We start from the raw sequence: 24,948 nt of genomic DNA, 5'->3' as shown, positions 1-24,948 counted from the left end.
TATAAAGACATACTGTCCGTATACGTACATGATAGTGTCTGTTATTACATGCATTAGCTCCATTAAAAGTTTTCCATTACAAATAAATGAAAACCCTTTGCAACTGTTAAAAGCAAAGAGGATGGTTTTGAAATCCATTCAACGCATTTACCCCTGAATTGGAACTTGGATGGTATTTATTTTACCTTCAATGTAGGGGTATCTATATCATATTATATTACATTATTCAACCATTATGTTGCTTAATTGTTCTTTTTTATTTTCATTCAATTATTTCATATGTTCTGGAATGTCTGGTTTGAACACTAGCCAAGTCGTGCGAGCAGCCAGAAGAGGGAGTCAACTGTACAATGACAGTGAACGGATTAACCTTTAATGAGAAAGTTACTTACGAGTGTGCCAGTCAATATGACGTCCAAAGTGGCGACTTGGAGAGGATATGCCAGGCAAACCAGAAATGGAGTGGACAACCACCAGTATGCGCACGTTAGTAAATCATTAGATACAGATAGAGATACCAGGAGGGATAATAGTTCAGTTGGTTAGAGCGCCGGCCAAGTAACCTCAGGTGAAGACCTGAGGTGCGTAGTTCGACGCTCTCGAGTCGGTTTGTGTTTCTCGGGAAGCTGAGAAACGGGCCGGTTTGTGCCATCGTTGTTATGTCCTTGGACATGACACTTTACCCTAATTGCTCTTGATTGCATGTGACGGGCGTCCCGGACGTATGTTGTTCAGAGAGGTTGTCACAAACTACTGAAACGAGACCCAGCCTCAAAATGATCCATGCTGTTCACTTTGGGATAAACCCAACAAAAACAACAAGATACAGACATCAAAATGTGTTTGAGTATCACCGTTTTTTGTTTCTGTTTTTCAATCACATATTTACAATCAAAATAAATAATGGCATTAAAAGAAATTACGAAAGCCACTCATAAAAGAGCTATGAGAGATTATTGTTAATCACATCACACAAAATGTCTAAAAAACAAAATACCAATGTTTTAAAATCACTTTATTACTTGAAGTATTCCAAGACACTATGAAATAAAATAATTACATTTCTTTTAGTGTTCCAAGACAATGTGTAATAAAATCACCCTATTACTTTGAATGTTACATGTTTTAGTTCATGCATTAAAACAATTACAAAAACAATAACATATTTCCGATGATTTATGATATTATCTAGGGATTACGCACTATGTTTGTAATTCAGTCCTCATTTGATAAAACAAAATTATTCTTTTCATCATAGCTAAGATTAATATTGATATAGTATTTTGTTAGAAGATTCATACGTCTCATGGTAGAAATCGTTAAACCCATATTATATTTTTGGATTTCATCACAAAACATTAATTTTATCTGCCTTGCTCCTTGATGTGGGGTTATAATGTGAATGACTAAGTATATCTGTGTTTATTCACGGTTGAGTTAAAGGATAACATGCTTTAGCTGTTATAGGTTTATCTAATATTGGATAGGCTTTATTTTTAATTTCTTCAATTAAATTTGTTCAGGTAGTTGTGGTGACCCAAATGAAAATTCCACGACAGTAAAACGAACAAATGATGGTTTGACTGTTGGAGTAACCGCTACATTCGAATGTATCAACGGATATGAACCTGATAGTGGAAACTTCAGCAGGGTATGTCAGATCGACGCGACTTGGAGCGGTGTTCATCCAGTATGTAAAAGTAAGTCTTATGTTCTATAATCTGTAGTAGAATTGTGGGATGTGTCATAGTGTTGACACACCGCGGGATATGGGATAGTAAAGATTCACTGTGGGATGTAGTATCGTGTTGACACATTGTGGGATATGGGATAGTGAAGACACACTGGTATGCAGTATAGTGTTGACACACTATGGGATATGGGATAGTGAAGACACACTGTGGGATGTAGTATAGTGTTGACACACAGTGGGATATGGGATAGTGAAGATTCACTGTGGGATGTAGTATCGTGTTGACACACAGTGGGATATGGGATAGTGAAGACACACTGTGGAATGTAGTATAGTGTTGACACACTGTGGGATATGGGATAGTGAAGATTCACTGTGGGATGAAGTATAGTGTTGACACACTGCAGGATATGGGATAGTGAAGACACACTGTGGGATGTAGTATAGTGTTGACACACTGTGGGATATGGGATAGTGAAGACACACTGTGGGATGTAGTATAGTGTTAACACTGGGATATGGGATAGTGAAGACACACTGCGGGATATGGGATAGTGAAGACACACTGCGGGATATGGGATAGTGAAGACACACTGTGGAATGAGGAATATTTTTGACACACTGTGGGATACGGGATAGTGAAGACACACTGTGGAATATGGGATAGTAAAGACACTCTGAGATGGTTGATAGTGTAGACACGCTCTTGCATGTGGAATATTGAAGACACCCTTTGAGATATGATAAAGTGAATACACAATGTTGGATATTAGATAATGAAAACATACTGTTAGATATGGGATAATAAAGACATTGTTGGGATGTGGGATAGTATAGACACATTGTGGGATGTGGGATAGTATAGGCACATTGTGGGATGTAAAATACTGTTGGCTTTATGTGGGATGTGGAATACTTTATGCTTTATGTGGGATGTGGGATAGTATAGACACGTTGGGATGTTTAATACTGTAGGCTTTATGTGGGATGGTGGATAGTATAGACACATTGTGGGATGTGGAATAATGTAGGCGTTATGTGGGATGTGGGATACTGTAGACACTATGTGGGATGTGGGATAGTATAGACACCTTGTGGGATGTGGGATACTGTAGACACATTGTGGGATGTGGGATACTGTAGACACTATGTGGGATGGTGGATAGTTTAGACACAATGTGGGATGTGGAATACTGTAGGCACTATGTGGGATGGTGGATAGTATAGACACATTGCGGGACGTGGGATACTGTAGACACTATGTGGGATGGTGGATAGTATAGACACATTGTAGGATGTGGGATACTGTAGACACTATGTGGGATGTGGAATACTGTAGACACTATGTGGGATGTGGGATAGTATAGACACATTGTGGGATGTGGAATACTGTAGGCTTTATGTGGGATGTGGAATACTGTAGGCTTTATGTGGGATGTGGGATAGTATAGACACATAGTGGGATGTGGAATACTGTAGGCTTTATGTGGGATGTGGAATACTGTAGGCTTTATGTGGGATGTGGGATACTGTAGACACTATGTGGGATGTGGGATAGTATAGACACGGAATAAGAAAGTTGGTATACTGGAAAATATTCCCAGACCAAGGACACCTAAACTCTATTTTTGCCCTCAAAGAGCATGTTTCGATGACAAATCAGACACTCTACACTTTATTACATGAAGATGATATAGAGATTCACTGACATTTAAACACTCCCAAATTAAAATACACATGACATTGTTTGCATTTACGTAACCAAGAACGTGGTCGGCTGATTTTTGCTATTTTCAGTGAGAACCCAACATATAATGTGACAGGTTTGACTGTACTTATTTACTCATAGACAATCAATTATTTCTATTAAACTATTTTCTATTGTAAATTTACACGAATTGTTTGTTTTGTTTTGTTTTGTTTTGTTTTGTTTTGTTTTTTGTTTTTTGCTTTGTTTTGGAATGGCAGTTCATCAAGTTAATTCCCTAAATAAAATAATAACATCCACTGTCCTCTGATACAGAATATAAACCTTTACATCTGAGAAAGTGTGCTTATGATAAAAATAAGACATGCATTGTTATATGTTTAAAGGAGTACAGTGTGGCATACCACAAAATGCTACCGGTACTAACAGTCAGCTCTCATACAACAACACGTTGTTTGAATCTAACGCAATATATACCTGTGACGTGGGTTACCACTACGCAAACAAGACGTCGTTCCAGACAATATGCCTGGCTGATCGCAATTGGTCACCGATGAGCTCCTGTCAAAGTAAGTTAAGCGTTCGTTTTGCAATTAAATGAATTATAGTTTGCACTTAATGACAGTTATACGTCTTACTTGTAAACCTGCGGTGTTACTAAGTATCCAAGGACTTGTTCCCTTAATGACAATGTCAGATATCGACTGCCAACGGAAAAAACAAACAACACAAAGCCTTGTCATGATGGTTTTAGGATACATTATTTTTCCTTGTGCGATTTGAGATCGAACATGCTGGACGCTAGTTGATATACCTGTTTGTTCTGCTGTCGGAATTCTGATTCTAACTTTTAAGGATTTTAAAGATATGACCTGACCATGATTTGACTTTGACCTAGATATTGGTTGTCGTCAATAAAACAGACAAAGCTTTCACTTCCGGAAACATACAATGATCTCCATACAGATATATGTTCATTTACCCCTCGTTTAACCGATTTTGATCATGACTTCTGGTTTCGTATCAATCAAATCGCTTCAGATCCAATCAGGAATCAAACTCATATATTCAATAGAACACCAGCATCATGTAAAACATTTCTGTGACTATATGACCATCATCGATAAAGACTTTTATTTCATTTTGGGATTTTCGAAAAATAAATCAAACGAATATACTTATACCTGTATTTTAAACCACATATCAATTTGAAACATTCTTAAATACGCAGGTGATATTTCCAAGATCCTTTTCATGTCAGTTTAAAGAAACTGTTGGCCTCGTGCACGTTGCGATTGTTGACATTACGAATTAAGTATCTGCATATAAATAGAGTTTCACTAATTACTTCCTACTTACACAATAATGCATGATTTCCCTATGGCATATCACAACGAAAAAGCAGTCGTCCTTAAATGTACTAAGTCAACTCATGGGAAACTGCTTGTCACAAAAGTGCAAGACATTGACCTATTTTCAAAGGTCACATGGGTCAAATGTGTTAAGAGTCATGAAATTGCGCCAGTAGCTTGCTGAGACGAAGGGCTACCACGTGTATTCAAATCAATGACCTTCACATACTTTTTGATTTTAAACGATTAAGGAGAAGCTCAAACTCTTCGAAGGCTGCTTCAGACATTAAAAAGAAAGTAGTACATACACATTAGAATGATAACCCAAAAAATGTTTTTCCTTTGTACTCAACATAATATGTCACCGATTGACGTATATCAATTATACCGAATTCCACAGGGACCTGTGAATTTGTTAAGAAATGTCTTAAATATACTATACAATCAGGTCCCCAATTCGTGTATGACTGTGTACTAGCAATTATTTACTTAGCAAACCTTTCTGGGCCTGGCGTGAATCCCTTTATATTGTCATAAATACAAAATTGTAGTTCAAGAAATATCGTTTGCTTCCATACTGACGAGTAATGATTCTGTTTTAAACTCTTATCTATGCCTACATTTTCCGTTCTACCAGCAATCAAATTTGCAATGAAACAGTAATCCCACTGATAAACTATAATTTAGAATTATTGATACATACAATTGTGAATTGAGGTGATATACAAATTAATAATGTTACCCTTTTAGATATTTTTATGGAAACAGTTGTATTGGCAGATGTTATTATCTTTAATACAAATTTATATTATAGAGGTGATATGTCCCGCTTACCCATTGGGAGTGAAGGCGGATATCACGTCAGTTCAAGGAATTGAATATGGAAATGTCATCGAGTACGAGTGTAAATATGGAACAATGCTTTTGTCAGGAACACTTCTGAGCACTTGCCAATCTGACACCTCCTGGAGTGGGGCAGCACCAGTTTGTCAAGGTAAATTAAAGCAGCTTCACTCTGACATGTGTTCTGTGAGGCAGCACCAGTTTGTCAAGGTAAATTAAAGCAGCTTCACTCTGACATGTGTTCTGTGGGGCAGAACCAGTTTTTCAAGGTAAATTAAAGCAGCTTCACTCTGACATGTGTTCTGTGGGGCAGAACCAGTTTTTCAAGGTAAATTAAAGCAGCTTCACTCTGACATGTGTTCTGTGGGGCAGAACTAGTTTTTCAAGGTAAATTAAAGCAGCTTCACTCTGACATGTGTTCTGTGGGGCAGAACCAGTTTTTCAAGGTAAATTAAAGCAGCTTCACTCTGACATGTGTTCTGTGTGGCAGCACCACTTTGTCCAGGTAAATTAAAGCAGCTTCACTCTGACATGTGTTCTGTGTGGCAACACCACTTTGTCCAGGTAAATTAAAGCAGCTTCACTCTGACATGTGTTCTGTGGGGCAGCACCAGTTTTGCAAGGTAAATTAAAGCAGCTTCACTCTGACATGTGTTCTGTGGGGCAGCACCACTTTTTCAAGGTAAATTAAAGCAGCTTCACTCTGACATGTGTTCTGTGGGGCAGCACCAGTTTTTCAAGGTAAATTAAAGCAGCTTCACTCTGACATGTGTTCTGTGGGGCAGCACCACTTTGTCAAGGTAAATTAAAGCAGCTTCACTCTTACATGTATTCTGTGGGGCAGCACTAGTTTTTCAAGGTTAATTGAAGCAGCTTCACAATGGCAAGTGTCCAGCACCAGATACCGATGTTTTCTATACGACTATCTGTTAACATGAATTCCCAAGTTTGACTGATTTTACTTGTTCTCCTTGTATTTCTCCAGCAGTATTTAATTTGAACCTCGGATGGGGAAAGAGGAGGTATTTGGGACTAGATTAGCATTCTCCCCATATCTTTTTACTTAATGTTAATTTAAATTACACGTGCTATACATATCAGGATAAGTCAAAATGCACATAAGCGTAACAAATTCCCATGTACATATTGTGTGCATTGCAACAGAAATGCTTACCTATCCCAGTTACTATAAATTAAAACATCAACTGGGACTGACTGATCCCTACATATAATGGACATAACTAATTACTACTACATCACGATATAAAAGCGACCATCACTCTTTTACTGTGAAATTAGATTGCATTTTAGAATGTCATTTGTGTTTAGTTGTTATTGATTCGTGTGAAACACAATATCAACTGTTGTTTTATTCATACCTGGGATTACGTAATAAATGGCTTAACAAATGATGGTTCTGATGAAACTTAATGGGTCCGGCAATTTATGATATTATTTGTTTTATATCTGCATCAGATGTTCGCCTATCAGGGTTTTACGGTGTACATGTACTGTTATCTTCCCAATCAACACACATTTGTAATGTTATACAGGTATGTAATTGAAAGAATACATTTCAATGGCTTTTATAAACCAACTACAATAGATTTGCTGTCTATGAGAGCGTAACATACACCCAAATCGTGATTATTCTATCCGTATGAACACATTTTATTTTAAGTGTCTGTTGCCTGGTCTCAATTGTTTATTCTGTCGAGTATAGATTTGAAAACCTCGACACATTTAATTTTGTGCTGACTGGATACTTATCCAGTTGGTTCCCGTCTATGCTAGTTCTCACAAAATATAAGTTCTTGTATTGTGCAGATTTGGCTAGTGGGACTTCGATACATTTGAGTTATTTTTACATTTCTTGCTACAGTGTTGTTTGTGACGCAGCCACTGAACTTCGTAGCTCTTATTTGGCTTTTGGGTGTTGTTTTCACCAAAAATATCTAGTAGTTAGTGTCCATGCTCTTTTTGTACGTTCTACCGTCTGTAGCTGAGGTTATTTTGCCATCTCGTTGATCCCGTATCTGTGGTTTTGTAGCCCGTATTGCTCGGCGTCGGAAGCCTTCTGATTTGTCCATGTCTAAACTTTGGTAGCGATCCTATATTGTGGAACCATACTCCATTATATATCTTACCATTGAAATATATGCTATTCTCTCACATTCCCTGGTGCAGTGTTTAAGATTCATGCGTAGGAAGGCCAGAGCAAACTGTGATTTATTGCCTACTTCGCTTATGCGTTGGTCCAATTAAGCTCTTAGGATATTTGTAATCGAATATAGGGGCAGTCTTGTTCTTCCTCTAAGATGTGATTTTTGATGGTAAAGAACTTTGTGCATGTTCGCTATGTAGCATTTCTTGGTACGAACGCACATATCCCATTTGTTTGCCCTTTCCTCCAAGTTTTCGCGGTATTTCTGTGGATTTATGTGGTCTTCAATGTTTTGATGGTGCGTTGGAGTAAGCATTCGTAGGCTTATAGTCGAACGTTAAATGTTACAATATCCGGTGGGACATTATTGATTTCACGGAGGAACATAAGGGTCCGAGCACTGTGCCGTGCGGGACTCCAGATTCCACTTTCACTTCCTTCATTTCATGCCTTCAACGAGATCCATCATTGTTCTTTGTGACAGGAAGTTGGTGAGCCATTTTTACTGGTTGTATTTTAATCCATATTGATGTAGTTTGCTTAGTAGTTTGGTATGTGACACGCTGTTCAAAGCCTTTGAGAAGTATAAGATGGTTTCATTGTTTGTTTTCGTTGACTTCACGTTCTTCTAGAATGGTTTGGTGTTATTTTCAATATGCTTCCCCACAGCCCGTCGTAGGTGAAGTTTCCAGTACTTTTGGAAATGCCTGTAGTTTGTCTAATGCTTTGTTCTCTTTGCCTGTTTGTAAAGTCTATACTTTTATTTTGGATTTTGGTTTCTTTGTTTCTTATCCATGATATCCATCTTATACTGATGCAGTCATCAATGTGGTTTTGTAATTTTGGTTTGAAGGTGCTCCATAGATCACGTATATGTATTTTCATGCCTTTCTCATGCATTTCCTTGGAGGTACTTGGCAGTTGTCTAAGACATCATTTTAGTTTGGTCTTGAGTAAATGTGGCACTTTCTCCCTGGTATCAGTTGGTAAAAAGGCCTTTTTCCATATCTGTTTAAGGATGTCGTTGTCCTTGCTGGTACGCTTATGAATGTTTTAAGTGCTATGGATTTGTAGTGACGACGAGATCCAGTATGTTATCCTATCTCGTGGGTCGGTTGTGTTTTAGGTCCTGATTTGTTAGTATATCTACTAGCCTCTGTTGTATATCCGACTCACTGTCGTGTTTTGCTGTTGATTTTCCCAAGTTTATATCTGAGAATTTAAAGCAAGTATGGAGATTTTGGTCTTTCGTTTTGATGTTTTCTTCAAACATTTTTCGAGTTCTTATTAGTCCTTCGTATTTCTATGTAACGTAGCCTAAGAGGGATATATGTCCTTGTTGTCCTTGAATACATCTTCTCTTCGATAGAATAATGAGACCGTGTCACCACGACACTAAATAGATCTGTTTATCACTTTGCATACGCAAAGTCCTTCGTATTTCTATGTAACGTAGCCTAAGAGGGATATATGTCCTTGTTGTCCTTGAATACATCTTCTCTTCGATAGAATAATGAGACCGTGTCACCACGACACTAAATAGATCTGTTTATCACTTTGCATACGCTTGACCGGGACACTCACTAGATCTATTTATTACTTTGTATACGCTTGACCGGGACACTCACTAGATCTGTTTAATACTTTGTATACGCTTGACCGGGACAGTCACAAGATTTATTTATTACTTTGTATACGCTTGACCGAGACACTCACTAGATCTATTTATTACTTTGTATACGCTTGACCGGGACACTAACTAGATCTGTTTATTACTTTGTATACGCTTGACCGGGACACTCACTAGATCTGTTTATTACTTTGTATACGCTTGACCGGGACACTCACTAGATATGTTCATTACTTTGTATACGCTTGACCGGGACACTAACTAGATCTATTTATTACTTTGTATATGCTTGACCGGGACACTCACTAGATCTGTTTATTACTTTGTATACGCTTGACCGGTACACTCACTAGATCTGTTTATTACTTTGTATACGCTTGACCGGGACACTCACTAGATCTGTTCATTACTTTGTATACGCTTGACCGGGACACTAACTAGATCTATCTATTACTTTGTATATGCTTGACCGGGTCACTCTCTAGATCTGTTCATTACTTTGTATACGTTTGACCGGTACACTCACTAGATCTATTCATTACTTTGTATACGCTTGACCGGGACACTCACTAGATCTGTTCATTACTTTGTATACGCTTGAGCTTGAACTAAGATGGCGACGTGCCCCTGTTTTCAGTCCCGTTAGCAATGTTTAGGCCTACCTTGATATCCATAATCAATCGAACCGCTTTCCTAGCTGGTATATTGTCTAAAATCAAACGGTAGCGACTACCAACTGTGATCATGTCTCTATGTATGTAGTAGATTAATAAATTCAAGTCATACTTCTTTGGTAAATCAAGCTACATTTGCAATTCAAAATTGATGGGGCTGTATGCAAATGGCGGCTTGACGGTTTATAGATAATTTCATGCGTAAAATTTGTTCCTGGTTACATTCCGGGTAAAAAGTAAAAAAGAAACGTTGAACACAAGGTAATGAATAACATGATTTTATTGATAACAAATCAAATAATAATTTTTTTTTAAAACCCGCTTGTTTTTAGGTTTTTTTATTATGTCCATACACTTCTTTTACCAATCTGCACGCGACTATAGACTGTCCCATTTGTTGAACCCAAATGTTGCAGTTGTCGATAAAGCGGGTATTTGCGAGCGCAATATGACATGTTTACGACCATAGATATCATACCAGGGCAGTTTAATGCTTGTTACATGAATAATGGGCGGTAACGTGTTTTAGTATCAAAATGCTGCATAGAAACGAATACACAATAATAGAGTTATATGTACAATTTGGTAGTTACGATATTGGATTAAACCACGGTCTTGATCGTTGCCATGCGGTAACAAAGAGACAGTTTTCCGTAAAAATACATCATACCTAGTACTATTTGAATGTTTATAATACACATGTATGTCCCATCAATGCAAACAAAGAAAACTTGCAAAATCACTGAAAACACATAACAAACTCTTGTTAGGCCGTGCAGACACAACGCAGAACCAGTAAACAATGTGACATCATCATGATTAAAAGCATGATAACGCGACAAGCTCCGAGACACGTGACTATTTGAGCAGTAGTAAGTAAAACACCGTGCCATTTGATGATAAAGGCAGTTTGGAAATCATCGTGTCACTATATATGGTTAACACGTGTTGAAAACAAAGTAATTATTAGTACATGTTTGTAGTTTACTTCTAGCGCAGAGTAGTCTGGTAGTTTCGTTGTCACCACCGCTGTTCTTATTCTGAAGAAGCAGGAGACACCGTATGAAATATCTTTTCTTATTCTCTTTGTATTTTACCCCTGTGTTTTATTCATATTTTGCTCTGGTTTTACCGATTTGATGTTATAATAACTATGTCGATATGTTCCTGTTGTTTTCTCACTAGGGTAAAAAGTGTGACACCAGTACACTGTACTCGTTCCATTTATTAGTCCTTTATAAAGAATACCTCTGCAGTGGCCTGCTCTATCAATTGAGTGATTAAAACAATTGGCATTGTAAAGTGATCTACCCTGTTAATTATGTTGTTATATTATAGATATCGTTTGTTCTGATCCCGGTGAGGTAAATAACGGAACAGTGTTCTACCTCGATACAAACTACAACGGTATGGTGATTGTTGGGTGTGACCAGGGATTCGCAATAGAGTTTGGGGATTCATCGAGGACCTGCGGAAATGGCGGACAATGGTCTGGTACAAAACCTTACTGTGGTGGTAAGTCTATTATACGTCCTCTTTTATCTTAAATATTCTTTCCTTGTGCAAGTCTCCTATATTATGCTTACTTCAAATTTATATTAGCAGTTTAAAAAAAGCCTCCATTTGATATAACATTCACATAAAACTTCACTGTAAAGGTGGGAGGGAAGATGGGAGGAGGGGGTTTAAACCAACGTTGTATCTCCTCCTCTTTGTTTTTGCCTCTGAGATTGTAAGATAAATGTATTTTTAATTGGCTTATATTTCTGAAATTTTATTTTTCAAAGCAGAAATCAAATACAGTACGATGGGAATACATATTAATGACAGACACAGCGAATATATGTTACATCAATTATTTAAGTATATATTGTTCAAGATTGAATAATTTCAACATGCACGTTACTGTCTCATTTGTGTTTCCTGACAGAGGTTTACCAGGTGTTCTTAAATCCTGTCAATGGAACCCCTCCGAATCTCCCATCCCTCGGTATAGGCGGTTCACCTAGCAAAAACCCTCCCTTAACAGAAAAGGATATCCTCCTACTCAAAATCCCATTAAAGTCAACCAATCGCTACAAGCGAACATTATATAGTGTTCCTGATGATCGCTGGGTCTCCAAACTCATCGGGTTTACTGGAATTGTGATTGTTTCACTTCCATTAATTTTCACTATGGCAATTGATACACTGGATTACATGATGCGAAATTCCATGACACCCAACACCAATAAAGTAGGCGGAAGTGGAAGCGGAAGTGGCAACAGCGGAAACGGAAATACAAGTGGAAATAGTGGACAGATGGCAAAGAACACTACTAAAAAGGATAAAACATCGCCCAAATCAAAGAACGAAACGAACGCCGACAATGGATCTGATCACCCTATATAGACATATCCTTTATAATTACTGTTATACGTACATATCATCATGTGATTACATTTGGACCATATCTCGTACCACTCCAGGAAAAGAGGAAATTGCCGTCTAATCACATGAACTACGATGGCCGATATCAGCCGTCACGTTACTCGCATTTATGTGATGCGAGTAACCTGACATAGTAAAAATCACATGACGGGTTACTAGCATGTGATGCGAGTAACCTGGCATAGTAAAAATCACATGACAGGTTACTAGCATGTGATGCGAGTAACCTGACATAGTAAAAATCACATGACAGGTTACTAGCATGTGATGCGAGTAACCTGACATAGTAAAAATCACATGACAGGTTACTAGCATGTGATGCGAGTAACCGGACATCGTAAAAATCACATGACAGGTTACTAGCATGTGATGCGAGTAACCTGACATAGTAAAAATCACATGACAGGTGGCTTTGTACAGTATAGTACATATGGTTCCAATTGACTATTTTAGTCTATTTGTGTTGCATACAAAATCTCTCGTCCAATGTCACTCAAGTGTATGTATTGGTCAATTTCTCTTATTTCCTCAATTCTATTTGGTGAATAAAACCATTTACCCCAATTTAGATTTTAGGGCATTTTTTTTCTATCTCATAAATATACCAATCTACAGGAAAATTTTTAAAAAATCTGTTGCAATTAGTGTGTGGTCAAATAATGAATTGACAAGACTACACGAGCTCCATTATATATACATGCCACACCTTGGCTTATAAAACCATTTTCTACAGTCGCCATGATAACCTCTTTTGAAAGGTCTAGTAAAACTATACTCTGGAATGTTAATGGGTTTTGTAAGTGTACAGTCATCTCATTCGCGACTGTGTACAGTTACTCGCATCACATGCTAGTAACCTGTCATGTGATTTTTACTATGTCAGGTTACTCGCATCACATGCTAGTAACCCGTCATGTGATTTTTACTATGTCAGGTTACTCGCATCACATGCTAGTAACCCGTCATGTGATTTTTACTATGTCTCGCATCACATAAATGCGAGTAACGTGACGGCTGATATCGGCCATCGTACATGAACAACTGCCACATATAGTTCAGTACAGCACCAAAACTATTTTGGTGGTAGCACAGGAAACATATAACAATTGTTTTAAACACAGCGAATACAGAGGTATGTATAGTATGGACACTGCCATGCACAATCTAGAGACCCTCACATCAGTTTGGGTAGATATGAGGGCAGCGAGGTATATGTGTAGGTACTATGGCGGTATGGCGCTAACAGGACCCAGTTTTACAAACATTCCGTAAGTTGGGTAAACCCATGCTACATTTGTACACTGGGAAACATCAGTCCGTAATAATTTCCTTTGATAAACGCTACGCTATACGAACATTTCGAAAACAATACTAGGATATAAGTATGTTTTTATCAATTCGGTTTATGTCAATTAAACACAATAATTGTTTTGTAATAGAATTGAACAGATCTGAGGTCAGTTTTATCAATATTCCTTAACTTATGGAAATTCCTCAACTTACTTAACATTTTCCATATGAAAGCATTACAGAATGTACGGATAGTTTCCTATCACGCTTTCCTTTTGAAATTTAAGATAAGAAGCATTGATGAAACTGTGGCCATGAGTATTAGATTACCGTGAAAATAGCAAAAACAGCAAACACAAGTAAAAGAGGATGGATAATCATTTACAAATTAAGTTACGAAACAATAACTTTGCTTAAATTTTCTAAAACGAATGTCTATTTCCAACAATACTACAAGTAAAATATACAACCTGGAAATGAAATAGAACCCTTTGTCTCATCTGAGGAGAGGATCGAATTGGAGGAAGGGAATGCTGTGGAATTAAATCTTAAATCCTGTTCTGTATTATTTTCATCTTTTGTTTTTGACAGTCGATCTTTTTAGAACGAACTATCTAGAATCATCCCACATGTGTTTGCTATCAGGATTGTTGTAATAATGTAGATATGAATTATATTTATTTGCTGAAAAAGAGGAACGCAAGATTTAACACTTTTTTATTTAAGAGGAAATGTATAAAAAGGCAAGTTTATCTGGAAAATGAAACTCCCCTTCTTTAATTTATGAAAATGTTTCTTAATTTAAATCACTATTTTTTTTCTCGTAAAATTTAAGGGTTCTCAATCGATCGTTTGTTAAAGGTATTCTGACATAATTGTTTTTTTGTTTTTTTGTTGTTGTTGTTTTTTTTGTTTTTTTTTTGTTAATGTTAATAATTTCATATTATTGGTTATGATGATTGGCAATGTAATTTTTGAATGCATAACAGTCTCGGTACATTTCATTATCTAGAATGATAATTAAGATAGCGTACAACATAACAGTTTTTGTCCTATGTACATATTCCTAGACGAGGTTCTCAACACAGCAGGTTTGAGTATAATGTGTATGTTTGTCGAACCAAAGAACGTTTGTAAATACATGTATTTATTCATTTATTGACAAAATAAAATGTCAATAAGATGTCATATATTATACTAGCGTTTTCATTGTTAGCTTTATGGGTACATAGAACAAAGAAGACGCTAGCGGAAAATACAGCGTCATCATTTGTTACTGTTATCGCATGTTTTGAATTTCGTTATGTTATAAGCGCATAGCACGGTTTGTTAATAGCTGTATCGATCCACGCACATATATTGGTAACTTATTACACTTTATTTTAGGTACGTACTGTATACGTGTAACAGCTCAAAGCTATATACATGTACATGTATAATGATATACTTTTAAAGGTTCAAAAAGGCGATCCATCACTTAAATAAATTTTAAAAGGCAGATGTAAAAACAATATATTTTTCGCATACTGTAAATCAACATGAATCATTGTTTTATCGATTTGTATTCCAGCAAATGTCCTTGACAAAGACGACACAGTCAAATGAGCATTACACTTTTTAACAGTTCAAGGGAGATAACTCCCACTTAGCCGTCACACATAAATAATCAACCTACAGTTATTCATTGTTGTCAGTTATTATGATATTGATTTTAATATGTGACATTTGATGTACAGCTTCTGTTAACGGACTTACCCCTACTCTTTGTACGTTTATTTCCAAAACATCTTCCCGTTTCATTTAATTTACTTAGTAGTGCACATATACTTGTTTTAGCATACACATGTAACATCCCCCTATACCCTACTTTTTCCTTTGAATTAAATTCGTTATGGGTACTTGATAAATTTTCTGTGCCATTGAACACCAAAAAAGCCGCAAAATGGTATATGACGTCAATACACTCCGGATTTTAGTGATATGGCCCCATATCATAGGAATATATATCCTAGTTCATCCTTATAATCTAACTTACTGTACAAAATAACGGTGAAAATCCGATTTACTTTATTGAATGACTTCTTTCTCTTCAAAACTTTTACTCCGCTGTATCAGCCAATCAAAAGCGACGTTACAAATGCGACGTCATCTTTATGTTATGTTATTTCTGAATGAGGCTTTTGTAGTTTCCATATTACTTAAGTCAATGGAAATTATATTATTTGTACATAAAAAATATTTCTGTATTGCTATCTTTGGCATGCTTATAGGGGAAAGCCTGATATTAGCAATTTTGTTATGATAATGTGATACTAGAACAATTGTGTATTTCATTGGGTTATTGATAGATTTTGATGTTAATGCTTACATTTTCTTTTATCTGCTTAAGTTGATTCTTGTGATGTGTGTTATACATGACGTGTTAAGTATTCATTTTTCATTCCTTTGTGACATTAACGATACTATGAAACTCATAAATAACTGACGAATAAAAATGACTTGGTTTTTCTTCTTTTTTTAAACATGTCAATTATATGTGCATGATTTAAAAGGATTATACAAAAGATAGCGAAGATCTAAGAACCTTCCAATACTAAATTAGAGCAAGATACGTCAAAAATGAATTTGGTAGTGCTTGCAGATTTTTAGTCCTCGATATCAAACATTTGAATAGTTCAGAATATACACGTGTTCTTAAAGTTCTTTTAAAACCCAACATTTAAGATTATGGATTTTTGTTACGCACCTCACCATCCGCGTTTTGGTATTCTTGTTGACCTATCTCGGATTCTGTAGTCGCCTCCTCGTTTTAGACACATGTGACGAGTCCCAAAAAGCTTATAATGTCCCAAAAATCACTGACGAGTCAAAGAAACTATATAATGTCCCTAACATCACTGAACAGTCCCTGAAAGCTGTATAATGTCCCTAACATCACTGACAAGTCCCAACAAGCGGTATGATGTCCCATACATCACTGAAGAGTCCCGGAAAACTGTATATACTGCCGAGTCCTAGATAGCTGCATGATGCAATTCAATTCATTCGGCTTTATTGTATGTAACTTTCAATTTGTAATATCTGGTTTGTCGTCTGTACAGTCCTTAACTGCATCATACAGCTGTGTCGTCTTTCTAGGACTCGTCAGTGATGTTAGGGACACCATACAGCTATTTCGTCCTTTTAGGACTTGTAAATGATGTTAGGGACACCATACAGCTATTTCGTCCTTCTAGGACTCGTCAGTGATGTTAGCGATACCATACAGTTGTTTCGTCTTCCAGGACTTGTCAGCGATGGTAGGGACATCATAAAGCTATTCCGTCTTAAAGGACTTCTCAGTGAAGTTAGGGACACCATACAGCTGTTTTGTCCTTCCAGGACTCGTCAGTGAAGTTAGGGACACCATACAGCTGTTTTGTCCTTCCAGGACTTGTCAGTGATGTTAGGGACATCATAAAGCTATTCCGTCTTAAAGGACTTCTCAGTGAAGTTAGGGACACCATACAGCTGTTTTGTCCTTCCAGGACTCGTCAGTGATGCTAGGGACACCATACAGCTGTTTTGTCATTCCAGGACTCGTCAGCGATGCTAGGGACACGAGACACCATACAACTGCTACATCCTTGTAGGACACGTCCGTGATGCTAATTAAACGCCCTAAAATGTTGATATATATAAGAGGCGACGAATAAACCTAAAAAAAAAATACAAAAAAACATGGAAATTCCATCTTCGCTAGCCAAGGCTTCTGATTACGTTACACTCCACGAACCCTTGGCGGATATAGTCGTCAGTTCTGGCCCTCTAGCGGATATTCGAAATTACCACCCTTTATTCATGAAATTTTCGACCAATCAAAATGAGCGTTACCAATGTACTTCATCGGTGATGTTTACAGACACACATGAAGACTTGTGTCAATTTCGATGAGATGTGTGATCAATGACTTATATAAATTGATCAAACACTGTGAATGTTTCCCCAATGATTGTACGTCTCTGTATATAGGTAAAATGCCATGACATAGTCGACAATGTAGTTCTGTACTGGGTGCCGCAGTTTTTGTTTAATGCGAAACCAAGCCTGAATGTAAAATGCGATTTGATTGGTTGCCCTGGGATTCCAGGGCGCGACGGTTTGAACACGACTATATCCCGCCAAGGGTTCGTGGAGTGTAACGTAATCAGAAGCCTTGGCTAGCGAAGATGGGAAATTCCGAATCTGGACTTTTTTCAGAAATGCTTCTTTTAAAATGTTGTTATAAATTACATACATGTAGCTGTTGCTTCAATTACACTATCTGGAAAGTTACAAATGACATCTACAATATGTTACAAACAATTACGTGATTACATAATAAACGATGTACGTGTACAACGATACATACTTATCGGAAAGTGTGAAAACAGGTATGTAAGGTAGGTTTGTCAAATTGCCAGGTTGAACCATATTAACACATATGTTTAAGAGGTCTATATCGAGCGAGTTGTCTCCGTTATTAAACATAGAAAGGATACGTTTTGGTGTAAATACAACAATCTCTTGCAAATGATGCCAAAAGGCGATCTTCGTATTCAAACATGTCTTTTATAGCAGCAGGTGGACTGTCGAGTATCGCTGCAACTTGAATGGGCCGGATTATCGTTGCTGGTACACACACAATGTTCGTCACATGGAGTTACTAGCAGCTGCATCTTCCACAAAGATGTTACAGTGGAGATATAATATCTTGCAATTAGGTGGAATAACCCATGGTGTTGCAGCATTTTTACAAGTTGTGTTGAGATAGGGGAAACATTTGGAAAGGTATAGCTTTGAAGGGCTTATAACTGTAGCGGTGAGCAGTGAAAATATAAGATTTTGCTGTAAAAATAAGTTTTTTCGTTTTTGACCAATCAGAGCGAACCTTTGTATTCACCTCATTGAAACTTTTTTCCAAAAGAAGTGAAGATAGATAAATTGGCTATTTTGCTGTATTTCTGAAATATTCAGACTAGTTTTTGATAAATTACTCATTTGACGTTAGCTATTCATGCACAGATTATCCGATAACACAAGTTCAAAATGGCGCCTTTAGTGGACAGACTATTTCGATACTTTTCACTCGTGCTTCGCACTCGTGAAAATATCGATATTCTGTCATACTCGTGAAATATACGTCATATTAAACGGGAAACCATTCAATATCCCCTATGTACTATATTGCTCGCTGAGCCTTAATTGTCCTAAACCTTTCAACACTGTGTGCAAAACAATAGAATTTTGGCTCTTACTAAAAAATACTTTATCAATCTAGCAAATTCGTGGATTTTTCTCCGTTTCAAAATATGCATTTAAAACTAAGATTTTCTACAAAGCGGCATTGTATCAGTTACCAAGCTGCACCTACATGTAGTACAAGAGGCTCTATGTACAAATGTATATTATCTGTATCGCTTACCTTCTTTCTATGCAACTTTTAAGTTGATGTATGATTTATGTGATTGTTAAATATCTCCTCAATGAATAGGATAGTAGACTAAGTTTATTCATTTTCACAAACTGTGTAGCCTTTAAGCCCAGGGTATTCACCTAGAAAGTAGGTCAAGGTTGTTCGTTTGAACAAACCACATTTATAGTAACCCTTCCTCCTTACATGCTACTGGTCATATATCATGGTCCTTGCCGCTCTTGGTTACAGAGAACTTTTTAGAGAATTTAACCACATTTGACCCCTGTAAACTTGAATATAGGTCATGGTCATTCCAACATGTCACTAGCTAAATGTGAGGTATATGGGCCTCTTGTTTATTAAGAATGTATATATGACAGGCTGGACCCGACGGAAACCGCACCATTAGGGCAGGTGAGCTTACAAATTCCATACAAAGGACCTGCATATCTCAACTTAATTTCTTTTTGATCTAATATATACATTTTTTTTTTTAATTAGGGGTTTCAATTAATACTTTCAAAATGGCCGCCAGGTTCCCTGATAACCACAACTATTAAATGTTCTTACAACTGCTGCATCAATTTTCTAACAAGAACGCTTCCTGATAGATTTATGTTGGTTTGCCCATTAAACCACTTAATCTAGAATCCAATACAGATCCTCGTCTTAGAATCTGATTGGTCATATCAGTGTTAATCGACATCGAAGTTTTAATTGTCCAAGTCGACCATACCTTATACATGACGTACCTGAAACATGACAGTTAATAGCAAAATCTTCATTACTTGAGGTTTGTCTTAAACCTTTTGACTTTTGGATGCAAAGGCTTACTGGCTTCAAAATGCATGTAGTATCCTAAATAGGATAGGATAGTGGCTGTGTGGGCACATACCCCAGTGGTTATCTGTCCAGTAGAATACTGGCAATAAAAATCCCTTATGGGATTAATGGTGTCGCAGCTGTCATGCTAGCTCCAAACATTGTACTTTACAGTGCTCATATACCTCGAGTGGATCCGACATCGTACAATTTCCCGTGAGTGCCAATAGATCAGAGGTCATGTTGTCACCAACATCACTAATATTATCACTGACGTAGCCAGCTGCCATTGATATTTGGTGTGTACCACATGATATTGTCCGAAGGTATTCCATGTCTAACTTTGGAAAGTCACAATTATCCGCAGTTGCATCTAGTTTGACAAATAGTGACTTGGCCCTTCTGGTCAGATCTGACTCATCTTTCACATGCTGTGTTGTTAAGACTAGGACGCTATCATTATGGGTCATCGGGTTCCATTCAGACAGTCTGTTACTATTCTAACGAGTGCCTCGTTGACATCAATCAAATAGTTAGATGCAAGTTGTGTTTTGAAAACCAGCCATTGCTTGAATCGTCCATGAAATGACTCCACTACCCAACTGGATTTAGTTTTGGATCTATCAAGGTTACATTGTACGTTGTCATGTTGAGTCTGTCCAGGTTTGAGATCAGACGGCATCTTTGTTGTCAAACCACGTGTTTCCAAATCTGGCAAAACATTCCTTAATCCCCGATCAACAACGACATTGTCATCTTTCTCTAGCCAGGAGAGACATGATGGCTTTTGTAATCTTTGCATTATTATCGCTTCCAAGAAAAGCCCTACTGTAACCAGAATACAACGTACCATTAGGCAAGTCTATGTTCATGAACTTCAATAGAGGAGGAACAATGTGAATGAATTTCTAGAATTTGTGTTCTTTTCCTGCCTGTCCAGGCTGTACAATCTGCATCATCCCGGGAGGAGTAAAGAACAACCCCCTACATTAATATCATATGTAATATCTCTAAAAGAGCATTGATGAATTCCTTTGATCTGAAAGGTAGCCGAGAAGTCAACATTTCTTCTTCATCAGTGCCGCGAATTTCAACGTTAGAGTTAAGATATGTCACTAAAAGATGATATGAACAAATACATTAGGACCAAGGACGTCACAGTTTGTGATGAAAGATGAGTTGGTGTTTTGCGCTCTTGGGCAAAATGGTGGAGTTCTGCTTGGAAATATCCATACATAGTGTGCATTTGGCGTGGGAAGGCAAACAATAACAAAGATCTTCTATGGATGATAATGACACGTTCCGTCAGTTATCATCAACACCAACGTTTTGATCTTTATGTTGCGGCTTTCGGTTCTGATAATTCTTGAAATACTTCACACACATGTCAATCTTATGATAATCAGTAAATTTATTGCCATCTGTTTTTAAAACATCGAGCAACCAATTGTGCAGGTAAAGTTTTATGTTTCTAGCAGATTTCTTGGTTTTAATGTCTCTCCTAAAGACAACTTCACAACCCGCACCTACACACCTATCTCCTATGTAAGAACGATACTGTATTAGGTGTTTAAAGTTTCCGTCAGATGAGATTTTGTAAATAAGATAGCCTGCTTTAATATATTTCAAATCATGGACATAGAAGCTATTTACTTGAAGTAAATGTAAAAAGTAAAGCCACAAAAACAATGAGATTGAGGTAGAAGGGGTATTTCAAGTGTTGCAAGATTTGCATAGATTTCCATAGCGACAAATCTCTGAAGAAATATGGCAGGATCTTCCTCAAAAAGGTTAAGATTAGCAAGCGATAATGTGCGCCTGGTGTACATCTGATCAACTGTCAGAAGTCTTCGTACCCATCGGACCGAAAGCTTTCTCATTGCAAGATTCTCGGTCAGAATGGAATGTACACTTTCCTGTGAAATGCGAACTCTACTGGCTATATATCTTTCTGTGACTCGTCTCTCAGTCATAACAATATCATGAACTTCATTGACCATTTCTGGGGTTGCAACATTGACAGGCCTTCCTGGACGGGGGTCATCTTCAAGGCTCTCTCGACCGCGCATAAATTCCGCCACCCACCTTTTCACTGTAGCATATAAAGGGGCATCATTTTCTAGTGTTGCTACCATATCATTGTGGATATCCTTTGGTGTTAAACCTTTTTTATGCAAATATTGGATCACTGCTCTTTCACCGATTTTGTCCATTTTGCAAAAGCCGCTTGTCTTGTTTACTTTAGAGTGCTACCTCGTCGATATAAACTAACCAAATGAGACCAGTCCTTGCGTACACGGCCCTATATAGTCAGAGAATAGTAGGACACGGCCCTATATAGTCAGAGAATAGTAGGACTTTAAAAGAACATCCTTGAGTATCTCCCTCAATACGAGGCTCACAACATATCAATTATACCTCCTACTTCGGATATATGGCACGTGGTCTCATGATCACTCAAGTACGTGAACTCATGCCCAAGTGTAAAGTTCTGGTGACAAAAACCTTTTCTTTGACAGAGTTCAAAGGTCAAAATGTAAGAGTGGCCGATAATGCGCAAATGAAAGTGTCTCAGCGAATCAGCCGCCGAGAAGGACATGTTAGATTTTGAATTAAAAGGAAAGTTACATGTACATGTATGTAGAAAGTTCTTGACTGACGGATGTCCAATCTCAAACGAGACAAACCCCGTTTAACCCTACTTAAGGACTGGCTTTGCCGTTTTCATTTTTAGCTCGCTTACAATTGTTGAATAATGTAAAACTTGATCACATGATTAAATCCTTAATAGCAATACCATATGCACCCAGATTGGTCACATCCTGCATGTGTATAGTATTATAGCCTGATGTCTAATCCTATTGACAAAATTACATCTTATGTCAATAAAATATGTTGAAATTGAAATTGATAGTATTATAATCCACTGGCCTTGAAAAATGAATGACCGATGCCGAAGTCACTAAAAAATTCTTCTGTTCTTTTGGAAAATTAGTCTTTAACAGATTACTTGATAGGCTGCACTACAGTAGAAGTTCTGTGCTCACAACCGAATTTGTAGTGCTTTCTTCTTTTGTTGACAAAACATGACCAAACAAACAGATTTGTATGAACTTTAATGCATAAAAATTAAACAAAACAGGATTTACATCAATCATGAGCATTGCTAAAAGTAAAATCACAGATCCCCTTTATCTTGTAATTGATAAATAAAAAAATGCCTACCACATATTAAAATAAAGTTATAAGAATATTGCAGGGAACTGTGAACAATTGCTGAAGTTGTTTAAGTATATCCAAAACAAGCTAAAGTCATGTATAAAAACAATTTTCAAAGTTTCACTTTACAAAAGCCTTACTCATGCATGCACATTTTTTCTTATTCTGAAATGTTTTTCTCTATTTACTATGACTTGTTTTCCACTTGAACATCATATTTTTTAATTTGTCAATTAAGTCAAGCCCGTGTAACAAAGCAAAACATGAAATAAAGATCTATATATTTTACAACAAAGGCCCAATGGGCCCGAATCGCTCACCTGCAATGCAGTGATCTTTTCAAATATGGATCCTGCAGTTATTTGAAAGCATGCTACAGGACCAATATAATGTCTCTCGACACTTAAGCTATTCACTTAAAGTCTTTTTAAGATTTAAGCATACTTGATCGACGTGACCTTGAATGTGAGTCAGGGTCATTCATTTGAACAAACTTGGTAGCCCTTCACCCAAGCATGCTAAAGACCCAATATCAACTCCATGGGACTCTTGGTTATTGAGAAGAAGTCGTTTAAATATTTCAGTCTTTTTGACCCCTTTGACCTTGAATGAAGGGCAAGGTCATTCATTTGAACAAACTTGAGAGCCCTTTACCCCAGCATGCTACAGGCCAAACATAAGGTATCTGGGACTCTTGGTTATTGAGAAGAAGTCGTTTAAAGATTTTAGCCTTTTTGACTCCTGTGACCTTGAATGAAGGTCAAGGTCATTCATTTGAACAAACTTGGTAGCCCTTTACCCCAGCATTCTACAGACCCAATATCAACTCCCTGGGACTCTTGGTTATTGAGAAGAAGTTGTTTAAAGATTTTAGCCTTTTCGACTCCTGTGACCTTGAATGAAGGTCAAGGTCATTCATTTGAACAAACTTGGTAGCCCTTTACCCCAGCATGCTACAGACCCAATATACTTCCCTGGGTCTTTTGGCTATTTAGAAGAAGTCGTTTAATTTTTTTTAGCATATTTGACCCCTGTGACCTTGAATGAAAGTCAAGGTCATTCATTTGAACAAACTTGGTAGCCCTTCACCCAAGCATGCTACAGACCCAATATCAACTCCCTGGGACTCTTGGTTATTGGGAAGAAGTTGTTTACAGATTTTAGCCTTTTTGACCCCTGTGACCTCGAATGAAGGTCAACTTTATTCATTTGAACAAACTTGGTAGCCCTTCACCCCAGCATGCTACAGGCCCAATATTAGGTCTCTGGGCCTTTTGGTTATTGAGAAGAAGTTGCTTGAATGGAAAAGTTGACGCCGGACAGACGGACGACGGACGGACGGCGGACGCCGCGCCACGGCATACTTATATTGATCAGTGCAAAGACTAAATGTGGGAGGAAACTTGTCCAGGAGTACCTGGAGAAACCCCCACATGGTCAGCCAAATGACCCAGTCAGTTTTGATGTCCCGTTAGGGAATATGTCTTCATGAATTTAGGTGTGTTTGTGAATGAATTGCTTACCATTTCTGTCTTGACATCATTGTGCATTCTGCAATCATGGTTTTATAAAAAAAATTGTTTCTTCCAAAAATGAATGATTATTGATATACACACTTTTTTCTCTAATACATGTATTTAGAAATTAACAGCATGAAAATAAATAATCACAAGAAAACATAATTTTAAA

General features: G+C 37.3%; 1 protein-coding gene across 1 annotated transcript in view; it reads left to right on the top strand.

The window, feature by feature from the left end:
• Nucleotides 1–12,564, top strand: part of LOC117338982 — a gene marked incomplete in the record, with an annotated part of 70,746 nt that extends 58,182 nt beyond the window's left edge. Inside the window, 7 exon segments of the mRNA XM_033900347.1 lie at nt 310–486; nt 1,524–1,700; nt 3,788–3,970; nt 5,568–5,747; nt 11,403–11,579; nt 11,995–12,469; nt 12,500–12,564. Of these exon segments, the coding sequence (XP_033756238.1) occupies nt 310–486; nt 1,524–1,700; nt 3,788–3,970; nt 5,568–5,747; nt 11,403–11,579; nt 11,995–12,455 (1,355 nt within the window).
• Nucleotides 12,565–24,948: the final 12,384 nt, after the last annotated feature.

Source organism: Pecten maximus, chromosome 12 (assembly GCF_902652985.1).
Source record: "Pecten maximus chromosome 12, xPecMax1.1, whole genome shotgun sequence".
Classification (NCBI taxonomy): Eukaryota; Metazoa; Mollusca; class Bivalvia; order Pectinida; family Pectinidae; genus Pecten; species Pecten maximus.
The sequence above is the reverse complement of the archived record's forward strand: the minus strand, read 5'-3'. Positions and strand labels throughout refer to the sequence as shown.